The sequence below is a fragment of the Rasamsonia byssochlamydoides genome (assembly GCF_041956645.1).
Source record: "Rasamsonia byssochlamydoides strain NRRL 3658 unplaced genomic scaffold VTN77scaffold_28, whole genome shotgun sequence".
In the NCBI taxonomy this organism is placed as follows: Eukaryota; Fungi; Ascomycota; class Eurotiomycetes; order Eurotiales; family Trichocomaceae; genus Rasamsonia; species Rasamsonia byssochlamydoides.
Window position 1 is genome coordinate 304523 of NW_027192411.1, and position 11795 is coordinate 316317.

The following is an 11795-nucleotide window of genomic DNA, read 5'->3' on the forward strand; positions in this document are numbered from 1 at the left end:
TGGTATTTATTTCCTGATTTCTCCAAATTAACTAGCTCAAGTCGGATCAGATATAGACGTGACTCTTTCCAAGTATGTATGGTAGGGAGCAAAGGAGAACTATGAGGTAGGTAAGTATTTATTTATTTATTTATAAAGAAAATGAGTACTCGTCTCCTTAGATATTCTTGTTTCCATCTAGACCTACTATCACTATCACTTTCGAGAGAAAGGAGGGAGAAGAGTCGACATGTCCATCCGCATCTCTTTCTTTTCTTCCTTCTTACTTCTTTACCCTTCTCTCTATCCCCCACACTCTCTCCATTATTTCCCCCTATTCTACGCCTGTCGTACTCTGTAGTCAGTTTCTATCTTTGCCTTCTCTCCTTTCCAATTACACATTTCTCTCCCTTTTGTTTTTTTTTATTTTGTCATTCTGCCTGTGATCGTCAATGCCATCGTTGTGGGAACAGGTGGGTTCTATTAACTATCTTCCTGCAGGATCGCAGGCGGAAGTGAATGAAGTTGGGGCAAGTACCTACAGGACATACTGGGTCTACGTCTATTCCATACGGACGGACGATGACAATGTAGAAGATAAAACACAATGAATGATGAGGAATCAATTGCATCGCTGTTACGAAGGATTATGCTACACAGAACTCCCCTATCTATTATTTTTGATATATTATTTCTACAACAACAACAACAACAACCACCAAAAATATATGTTTTACAAAAAAAAAAGGAAAACCATATGGTTTCAGTTCAGTTTGTAGTATTCCATATTCCATAGAGTAGTATTTTGTACGGTGACATGGGCGGAAGAGAACTCGGGCCTGGGTCCTTGGGGCGATTTCTGAGCCGTAATGATGGCTGTGAACGAGCGAAGAGTATATGTATATATAGTCGGCCTGCTACGACTTCAAAATCTCGAGAAATATGGACAGCAAGCAAGTCTTCTTCAGTTTCCAAGATTCGTTGCTTAAGAACTTAGAGTTATATTCTGGCCTTTATGTGACTCTCTTCGCGTGTTTTGCTGCTTACCCAGATCAAAAATCGCAGATACTTTTGCCCATTCAACGCCTGGATTCCCTACAACTGTCCAGGATGACTCTCGGCCACGTCTCCTTTGCGACTAGTCCTCGTTTCTATTCTTACACTCCCCAGGTCCAGGATTTCTGCACGATGGCCTTGGTTGTCATGCAAATTCGAAACGGCGGAGCTGCGGCGGCTAGCGAGCCGCTCGTGCTCGTGCTCCGTGGAAGGATCGAAGAATAACCCTAGAACAACCTGAAACACTGGGAGATTGTTCTGTGACCTGTCAGGGTGCGAGGAGCTTAAAATAGATGAAGCCACGAAGCCCCTGCGAGTCCCAGTCCCAACAAACGTCCATGCTCACCCCCCTGACTGTTGGAGATGGATATAGCTAGCTGTTGGACGAGAATCAGACGGGAGCTGTCGTCGAAGGATGCTGCAAGTGGGATATCCAGCCATTGGCAATTGATTCAGGTACCAGGCACGGGGAGACTGTCGAGTGAGTGACTCGAGTCAGCGTCGTCCTATCGAAGGGCCGCAGAAGACGCGAAGAACACGGGATCTCCCGTGGATTACGGTATTCCCCAATTTTCTGCCTCCAATTCTGCAAGATGAAGGCTTAGGACATGCAAGATCGCGAAGATGGTGTGCTGAGATTTTTGGGGGCCGAGGGATGGGATGCTGCCGAGGAACGTGGGAGGACCGTGAGAGAAACGTGAGTTGAGAGAAACCTGAAACAGGCGATGCCACGATGCTGCCAGGTTTACGAGGGTTACAACCTGCCCAGGAGAGTTAGCGGTTGCTTAATTGATAGGTTGCACGATCGTCAGGCTGGGCAGGCGCCGGCGCGGAAACTGGCCAGCAGAAAGGAGGGGTGGGAAAGAGGTCCCAGCTAAATATGGAAATAACACCTTAGGCACAGTTAGCTACAGAATAGGCAGGTACCGGTAAATTCAATGTCACGTTCTCGTCCAGTGTCTCAGATTGGACATGGAACAAAAAAAAGGCATGAAACATGAAACGACTTTGAAGGTGTTGGTACGTCCGGTACCTCAAGATCACTAATGGATCTGTCTAGTACACATGCACACCATAGTGCACTGACTCCGTACTCCGATCCTCAGTCACTTGACCCATCATTTCAACATTTCCCCACCTTGTTGTACATACAGAGTACATACTCCATATGGAGTAGTTTAAATGATCGATAGGGAGCATGTGAATCACTGGTAACTTCCCCACCTTCCAAGTATTAGCTGCAGGTTTGGTTTGGGTTGGTTTAGTTTACCTAAGTGAAGGTCCCGCTTGATGATACAGATGAAGGTAACGAACTGGATGGTGGTAATGACAGCAGGGATACAAGGCACCAAGGCGAACGTAACTTAGGTACTGTCGAACTGACTGCCTGCTTGGCGAATCCTGCAGGATTGCAGCGCAGATCATGTTTTCTAGAAAACTGAGCGAAGGCAGGGAGATCCCGAGACTCCACTGCACTTCCCCATTGGCTGCCGTCCATGTGCATTGGTCCTTCCCTTGGTGGACTGTGCTCATTTGCTGGTTGTAAACTGAGTTCCCGCGCGCGGTCCACTAGTTCCTCGAATACAACCTTGACATTGATACCTAGGTAATTAAATGGACAGCCTGACGATAAGCTTGAATACCGAAGCAATGTGGGTCTTGGCCCCAGCTTCAAGTGCTGCAACGACTCCGACGAAAGTTACAATACGTTACGACAGTTTAATTGATCAGACGGGTGGCTTGCGACTTACCACAATGAGAGGCACTCTAACAGTATGTGAAGAATCAGGATGTAAATATTCTATTTTTGTGGTAGCTAGGGCTGTCGCTTCATAGGGACCAACAAATTGACAACTGGCTGATATAACGAACAAGACAACGCAGACATGGCACGCTTCCTGGTTCATGACTTTACTACCCAGGTAAGTTACAGAATAATTAATCCTGGAATTTGAGCATGAACTCTGTTACAATGACAATGAAGGCCAGTAAGCAACAGATCATGTAGATACTAATTAGGTCCACTCTCCCATATCTGTGAGAATATGTGCTACTACCACTTGAAGCCTACTCGCAGAGAATACCGAAAAAAGGAGCAATCTTATGGATTTATTATTACTGACTGTTATTATAGTCAACCCAGTCTGACCTCATCTTGTGAGACGATCAGCTAAGAATGTTTCTCAAATCCAAAAATTGAGGAGTGCTATCTGATGCGAGTCAGCAATCAGACCAGTCTCAACTTGAACTATTAATATCGACTATTGACCCTTTCTTCCCCTAGTCCCTATTAATTAAAACTTTTGTTCCTGATCAACTGTCGACAAGAGAGGTCTGTGTGAACTGGCATTTTGCCGGGTTCTCGCGTTTTGGTTGGTGGTGCTTACATAGGTACTATTGTTCTACTGCATGAGCTTGGCCCACGTGCTTCTGTCGGCAGACTATGGTGTTTTCTAGAAAGATTCTAGAAAATTGTGTGGAAGAATTATCGTCTTCGATGCGCGGCTGGCGCCGCAGCTTGGAATCTACCTAAATCTTCAATAATTAGGTACCCTGTGCGCTTGTCGAAGTTCGAGAACATACGTCCTGCCGAAGGAACTTCCCAAAAAGAACTGACGTAATTAAATCTTACTGGAGCATACCATTTGATGAGGAAATTGGAGTCGTATTTGGTTGGTCCTTGTGAAGATACGTGCTCCCTGCCTTGAAGTGGTCATCCACCTGCTGCCTAGCGAGGTACTGCACGAGCCGGAATGTAGTCCCCTGCCCTATAGAGACAATGAGATTCGAGGACCAGCGTCTCTAAATTTGGAAATATTAATCTCGTATAGAGTGACATACCCATCAATCGTCCAGATACAACAACCACGTACGGAATACTCCGTATACGCGCAGACATCTGCCTAAATTGTCACTACCCCTTACTTTCATCCCTGCACCTACCGATCCCGATGATCAGGATCAGGAACCGGTATACTCCGTAAGCAAGGCTGAAACGGGACCCTACAAGGCATGAGTGTCATTGATCCATGTTGATATCTCGAACCGGTCAGATCCTCCAAGTGGTGAGCCTGTCGAATATCTGAGGCACCTGATTGGCTGGAGGATCCCTGCAAGCCACATGCGGGAATGGCGCAACAGCCTCGTTTTAGTCAAGTTGGTTCCAAGGTTGGTTGTTCTGGACTAATTTAGAACCAGGAACCGCCCACTTATTTCGGTCCGCCTTAGGGTATTTTCCCGGTAATCCAAATTTCACACATTTCGGGGCTTTGAAATTGTGTTATTTTAATTCTAGGGAATTGAGGCAGCAAGCCACTGGCTTAGTCATTGAATTTGACTAGTTAATCACACAGTCTAAAATAGCTAAATTTGTCTGGTAGCAATGACAAGTTCATTTACCCTTCCCGTAAGACCCCTCACTTGGCTTGAATTGAAAGCGATAATACCTATCTCACATTCTTAGTATCCACCTTGGCTGACACCTGCAGTGGTCCTGTAGCGAGTTAGCCTCATAGAGACAATGGAACGCTGATGAGGTAATCTCACAATCAGCCCTTAGTTCTTACTTCCCCTATTATATGAAGCTGGCATGGCTTTTAATTTTACGCAATGATCTGCATCAGCAGATGGTATCCTCCTAGCAGAGTATTCAATCCGTCTCAATCAGGCGGCGGGGGAAGGGCGGGGGAGTTTAGACCACCTTCCCAATGCAGCGTACTCCATAGTTCTTGCAGAAGTTCGCATCAGACTCGTGGTGGTCATTCTTGGGTTTGAGTTCCACCAAAGATCACGACATTGTCATGCAGAAGTCCTTGGTTATGGACCCAGTGATAATACTGAATGCCCTCTGTGCGCGTGCTCTGTTTATTGGTCATCCAAGTAGTGATCATCCGCAAGTCGTTAACAGCTCTTATCGCATCGTCAGTGGAATTGGAAAATGATCGTCCCAAGGTCCCCAGCTCCAAGAGCTTAGGAAAACAAGCCAAGATTTCCCCAAGCGGGACTCTGATTAGATTTCCCAGGTGGGTATGGAAAACACCGGCGCGATCTCCGAATTTCTCTGCATCCTTGAATTGGCAGCTGGATCCTGAATGCCTCGCTATGCTAGCAATTGTGCCCACAATTGAGGATACTGGAAGCAGGAGAAATCAGCGACTATGTCAGCGTAAGGAGTCTATGGGACCATCATATCACAAAGTACGAGCGTCACCGGAGTAACGAAGCGGAAAAAACAGTCTGCTATACTCCGTATCCCGGAAGAAGTGTTCAAACTTCGGGGAGACTCCGACTACCTAAGGACTCCGACTAAGAACTTGTTAATTTAATCGCACCAATGAGAGATCACGATCGGTGTTTATTTTGGCACCGACTGTTATCGCCCACATCGGATTCCGCAATCCCAAGCGTTTTTAACCTAATCCTGCTTTATGGCCTGAGGCGGGTCCAGCCACCGTGCGTAGAGACCTCCGGAATATGCAGAACGGGCAGCTGCAGTTCTTGGCCTTCTGCCTCAGGCATAGCATGAGCACGTTTTGCCCACGTTATGCGCCGGGTTGGTTCTGACTCCGATCTCCGGTGGCTGGCGCTGACATCATGTGCCTTCCAAATCATGATTCGCTCTGTTGTTACTTCAGTACATGCTCGTAGGATGCCACCTGACTTGACTCTCTCCCAAGGGTCAGCGTCAAGGAGAGCAAGCGCGTGGTAGGAGTCTGTTACCTCCGGCCAAGTTGATGTTATTGTTATTTCTGGTGCCAACCTTCCTGTTGGCATCCTTTTTTCAAGCCCCTGGAACAAGTGAGCCGGTCGTGCAGCACAATCAATTAATTTTCCAGCACAGTCAGCAACCGAATCGTCGGCTATTAGCGATTGATAACACCTTGATTGATGAGGCTGCGCCCACAACTCTCGTCAATGGCTCTGTTACTAGCTTTTCCTCGGACTCAACCCCTCTTCCCGTTATCATTGAAACCATTGACGATATCAAGTAAGCAACAACCCCCCTGAATCTAACGACAATACCATACATGTATTTGCACTAGACAGGATCACTTCTAGTCAGCGGTTGATCAGCCTGTACCTCAGTCCGTCACGACTGACTGCCCCTCGTCTTCAGGTGCTCGGCAGGATTCTAATCCCTGTGCGATCTAGCGGATCTCTCGACAAGATGACTGGGTCTTGGTGCGCCCACGTGATGGAACGGTGTCCTGCCGGCCCCACTCACCCAGTCATCGTCCAATGGCCTGTGCTCGACAAGCTCACAGAACCCTTCTCCATTCCTTCCATAATCCTTGCCCCTCCGTGCGACTCGTAGACACGTTGGAAGGAAGCCCATCCCAGACCTTCGGATGCGCAATCATCGCACACGACATGCGTGATCTAACGATTATGTTTGAGTCCGCAGCATTCCACGTCCCCTGACATCGCAATCACCTTCTGCGCTTCCAGCCGGAGCCCGGAGATTCTGAAACTCTGCCGATTTATTTTTGCATGAAGCAATGAAGCAAAGGCGCGCGACAGGGATTTCGCCACGGCTTTCAAATTCTCTTTCAATGGTCAAGCATGACAAGCTGCGGCAGTCAGGACTCATGGCAGGAATCCTCCGCGCCTTCCGCGCTCTGCACACGCAGTACGGAGACGAATCCATCCACTTCGGTACTCTGCAGCAAGAAAACGGTGCAAATGACGGTTTCGTCCTAAACCGTCTGGTGCGTTCCTCTGCAGACATAGCATGTGCTCCGAAAAGGGAGATCTTTTACGTTATCGATGACTAGGTAGCTTGCTGCAAAATTGGCGCGATAATTACCACTGTCGTCTGACAGCGGAACAGAGTCCGGTCATTCAACTGTGCCCATAGTGCGTCTATCAAGCACGTTGTTCTCTGCGATTTTACTCTATCTGGAGATGAGTCCTTTCTTAGGTGTCTTTGGCGCGCGGGGTTTGTCTCTTACCCAAGGTTCGCTGGGACTGTGGGTCAGAGCTGAGCGGAACCCAATCCAGACTCCGGACAGCCTATCTTATATACAGAGTACAATGGTCCAATCGCCTTTGATTATGCTAATTCAACTCAATGTGAAGTAAACAGATAAGATAGAGGCTTCTATTTGAAGGGCGAAGGGCACTCGACTTTGACACCGAGTATATAAGCTGATAACGAAGCCGTAGGTGGGTTCTCGAAAATGTGTCGTGTGCTGCGCAAAGCTGACACATTGCCTATATTTATTCCAGAATACGGGGCATGTCGCTTCGCCTGCAGACAGGCTGCCCAGTCAGACATGCAGTGTGCTGGGCAGCGTATCTGATTGGCCAGGTCAACACACCTCCGATATGGAAGCATTGGAAAACTGGCCAATAGCATTTTACCAACCCCGTGCTTGTGCCTGATTGACCTACAGAGTAAATTAGTCTTTTCCTGCGGTTCCTTAGGAAGGCAGTGCCCACTGCCCACATTTCCCAAATAAACTCCCCTCCAACACCAAGTTCCCCGCCAGCAACCGCAATTAACGTCCATACCGGAGAAGAGAGCCGGAATCATGCTTATTGGACCATTATTCTCTCGCGCCAACTTGACCACACTGCGCCTCTCATGCTCAGCTCTGTTTCTGCTCCATCCAATCGCGCTGGGATTTTCCATTCGCGGTGTGCTCTCCCACATCTGACTGCATCAGATTGCATTATTGTGTCCATCGGAAGGTTCGGCGGTGGTCGAGCCACAGCATCCGTTCGCCGAGAGGGCGTTGGATATGCTATTTCGGGAAAATGATTCTGGTGGAAGCAACCACTCAGGCGATGGACCCGCCCTCCCAGGACCAGGAAGCCCCTTGCCGCCAATCAGACCGCGGCGTGGGCCAACACGTTCACCAGCGTTCCCCAGACCAACACGTTCAAGATGGGACGCAGGATTCGGTATTTGCCCAGGGCTGCCTCCCAAGCTGGCTTACCGGATAACAATCATAACATCCTTGCTCTTTAGGCCGACGATCCCGCGTTGCCTTTCCCGCCATCGTTGAACGGTGAAGCCGCCATGGCGCGCCGTCCTGGATCTAGTAGTAACGGTCGTCGATACACCATCTGTATTTACAATACACCTGTACGTACGACTTCTTCCGTACTCCGTATCTGCAGGACTCAGTTCAGCCGCATGGACTAAACTTGACACCTTTTTTAGAGCATGCCAATTGTGGTCCCAACTTTACCATAGGTAGCGCCCCGGTCTGCTGCGTCTGCCGCTCCCTGTATGTCCCACTTCGTGCGCTTGTCATCAAGCTTCTATCTTGGCTTTGCTGCTTCTCCAACATCCCACCAGCGTGACTTGCATACTACGGGGATCATCACAATGAGCAATCCTAGCGTCCAGCCACCTGCTTATCGGTCCTGTCGCCCACGTTTCAAGTCCCGGTTCCTGATTAGGAACGCTTCGGTGGTCTAATCCGCTCTCCCCCCCCCCGGTTGTACCAAGTATATCAGGCGCCTCCCACCACCTGTCGAGTTGCATCTGCCATCAATCTTCTCGAATCTCACACAAATCGTCATTGCTTATTGCTTCGTGGCCTTGTCGTTTCAGATCTGCTCTTCTTCTCCTTGTCTTGCTCTGTCTCATCTCCTACGCCACCAACATATAGAAAACGCCCTTCCAACATCGGGGTTTCTAAATCATACTATGTCCAGAGAGCTAACGGAGGTTACCACAACCACGAGGCCTATATCAACTGGTGGTCGACCCCGACACTCATCCACTGCTTCATCCACCTCGAGCATTGCCGACTCAGTCTCATCATTGCCTTACAGCAGTCCCATCCTGGCCTCTCACAAAAAGCAGTCGTACATTACTCGACCAGCTCCGCCTACTTCTCACCCGACCATTAGCTTGGCACCATCAGACAACATGCGTCGGACGAATACCATGGCCGACATTCCTTTGCCCATCACCTACACCCCCACCACTCACAGAATCAGCAAAGCCAAGAAGGGGAAGCGAGTGCATGCGTGTGAATTCCCCGGCTGCAATAAGGTCGGTTATTCGTATTGGTACAAGGAAACATCTCTGACAACCGAGCAGGTCTTCACCAGAGCTGAACACAGACGGCGTCACGAATTGAACCATAATCCGGAAGCCTCATTCCGATGCACCTATGCAGGATGCCGGAAAGCTTTCCATCGATCTGACCTGCTGGCACGTCACATGGAGAGACAGTAGGTTCCACCGCGTCGCCTCCTTCCTTCTTTTTTTTTTTGGGCTGACCCAAGTCTAGCGAATTGGATGCGAAATCGGATGGAGGCGCTGGACGACATTGGAGACAACAGAGCAAGTCTTCAATTACCTCCGCTCCTACGAGTCTGGTAAACCAGATGCCACCAATTGAAGCCACCTCAGCATCCTACCCGGCAAGTCAGGTGTCCACTCCCATGTCATCTACCAGCTCGGTGATTGGGACCCCAATCCAGCAAGACCTGGCAGGTGATCTCTCTCTCTCGTGGAACGGAATTGAGATACCACTGCAGCCGAGACCAACCTTCTTTGGCAGTCACATTCGCGACTCCGCGGACGACCTCTCCTTCTACTCATCTCCAGAGACTTGTGCGTCCCCATCTTCGGACGGGGCTGGCTTCGTTATTCCCTCGTCTGCTCCCACTTCGGTGATGGAGCCGTTTGCCAGCGGCGTCTTTCACTCGGATCTGACCGCATCTCCGCTCCAATTGCCCACCACCACACGCGAGTGGGATCCTCTCGATGCCGTTTCGGCCTCGCCGATGATGCCGTTCTCGCTGGATGGCAGTGACATGATTCAGCCAGTAGGTGAACCTTCCCCCCTTCGAGTGATAGGCCACGACAATGTCTGGTTAACAAAAAGAACCTCCAGTGCCAATACCCCTCTCCAACCTGGATGGGGATGAGTGGTTTGCCTTACGACGAGAGCTTACTTCCGCCCCCGGCGTCGTTTCAGGAAACGACGGCATGGAGATCGTGGACACTGTGAAATGGCAGGACTGCTTCGAATGCTACTGGCAGCATTTCCACCCCTTGTTCCCCATTGTGCATCGTCCAACGTTCTTTGTGACCAAGCCTAGTCCCCTGTTGGCAGGTGCCATGGTTGCCATAGGCTCCCAGTACGATACGCGACCGAATGCAAAGGAATACTCTCTCTCTCTCCTCGAGGCCTGTCTGAAACTGCTTTCAAAGAGGCCCGCCATCACCAGCCGCTCCCGCGTGACCGATATTCAGGCGGTCTTCTTACTAGAGTTTTTGTCTAAATTTCGGTCTCGAAAAGCCGACGTTCAGATCTCCCACCGTTTCCGGAGTCTATATGGCAGCTTCATGCAAGACCGGCATTGGGTATCTCAAAATCCTCTCGCAGTTTTGAATACGCTACCACGCCTTCCGAGCGCAGATGCGTTGAAGAGCGCGCAAAAATTCTGGGTTGAACATGAAGCTAGGCGACGGGTCTTGCAAGCTGCATTTATTTTCGACATTCAGCAATCCGTGCTGTTCAGTCAACCACCGGTCTTGTTGCAACCCAGCTCCGGAACATCCAGTGTCTGGGAACAAAGTTCACGGATAATCGATCTACCATTCCCCTGCAGCTCGGATCTGTGGGAGAGCAGGCAGCTCGAGGACTGGCTGAGCCTGGCGAGGGCATCCTCCCCAACATCACTGGCATCTGTAGCCGCTACATTTGGCGAACCTGCAGGGCTAAAGGCCGAACAGATCGATACTTTCCAGTCTACGTTGCTTCTTGCATATGGTCTGTCGGGCCGCGCCCGGAGTCGCGACCTCGAGGGCTCACTTGGAAGGTTCGCCAGCGCCCTGGAGATGGCTGGTTCTCAACAAACCGGTGCACCTTTGCCGGTGTTGTTGACCTCACCCCATTCGCGCACACTTTTCGGCCATCATGCGCTCCTTGCGGCTCGGTATACCCCCGGTCAGGCTTTGCTTACGGTCAGTGGAGAATCGTGGCTCTTCAACCGGAAGCTGCCTCAAGAAGGTGACTTTCGTGTTGCAAAGGGCGTATTACGGCAGTGGGTCTCGGATACGGATGACGTGAGAAAAGCAGTGTGGCACGCCGTGCGTGCATTACAGTATGCGGTGGTTGTCGATGCAGTACCGACGGCTTCATGGAGCAGCTTTCATCCAGCGGAGCCTTTGGACATGCTCCAAACGAATTGGAGTCTTTACATCTGCGCGCTGATCTGCTGGGCTTATGGGTTCGAGGCCAATACATCGTCCTCGGCATTGCCGATACATCAAGCATCAAGCAGCAGTAGCAGCAACACCGAGGTTGCTCGTGCCTACATTGACGCGATGGTGTCGATGGCTCCGACGTGGGAACACATTTCTCGGGAGCGCATTCCGGTGGCTGTGCGATGTAACACCGTCCCGCTGCTGGTGTTCGTGCGCACCACTAGATTGCAAGAGGGTCGCATGGGTGGACTTTTAAACGAAGCAGAACGGGTTCTAGCCCGTCTTACAGAACCACGGACGAGTCATGCAGATGGAATTAGGGGAATGTGGAGCTTCTAGCCAGTAGCTCGAGTGGTCTGTTTTCTTCCAAGTTTATACATCGGGACTCTGGCGCAACGATCGGAGTTTATGTTGTCATGTTATGTTGTCATGTTGATTATGTTGATCAGTTGACCTTTCTTGTCTTGGATTTGGGCATGATTTGATGATTTTTTTTCCCTTCTCCTCCCTTCGCTTGTACTATTATACCCCTCGTTCTGTTTCTGTTACGGATCCGAAACCTGTATAGGTCAGGGCACCT

At 49.8% G+C, this 11795-nt stretch overlaps 3 protein-coding genes across 3 annotated transcripts; 2 read left to right on the plus strand and 1 right to left on the minus strand.

Annotated features, from left to right (window-relative positions):
- Window positions 1–3663: 3663 nt before the first annotated feature.
- Window positions 3664–4158, minus strand: VTN77DRAFT_3970 (uncharacterized protein; the record flags this gene model as incomplete). Its single annotated transcript, XM_069419977.1, has 3 exons — window positions 3664–3803; window positions 3979–4025; window positions 4127–4158. The coding sequence occupies 3 exons, from the start codon at window positions 4156–4158 to the stop codon at window positions 3664–3666; spliced, it is 219 nt and encodes a 72-aa protein (XP_069278088.1).
- A 3636-nt stretch (window positions 4159–7794) lies between these two features.
- Window positions 7795–8236, plus strand: VTN77DRAFT_3971 (uncharacterized protein; the record flags this gene model as incomplete). Its single annotated transcript, XM_069419978.1, has 3 exons — window positions 7795–7941; window positions 8009–8125; window positions 8204–8236. 3 exons carry the CDS (start codon window positions 7795–7797, stop codon window positions 8234–8236), a joined length of 297 nt encoding a protein of 98 aa, XP_069278089.1.
- A 702-nt stretch (window positions 8237–8938) lies between these two features.
- On the plus strand, window positions 8939–11554 carry VTN77DRAFT_3972 (uncharacterized protein; the record flags this gene model as incomplete). Its single annotated transcript, XM_069419979.1, has 4 exons — window positions 8939–9046; window positions 9095–9228; window positions 9288–9832; window positions 9897–11554. 4 exons carry the CDS (start codon window positions 8939–8941, stop codon window positions 11552–11554), a joined length of 2445 nt encoding a protein of 814 aa, XP_069278090.1.
- Window positions 11555–11795: the final 241 nt, after the last annotated feature.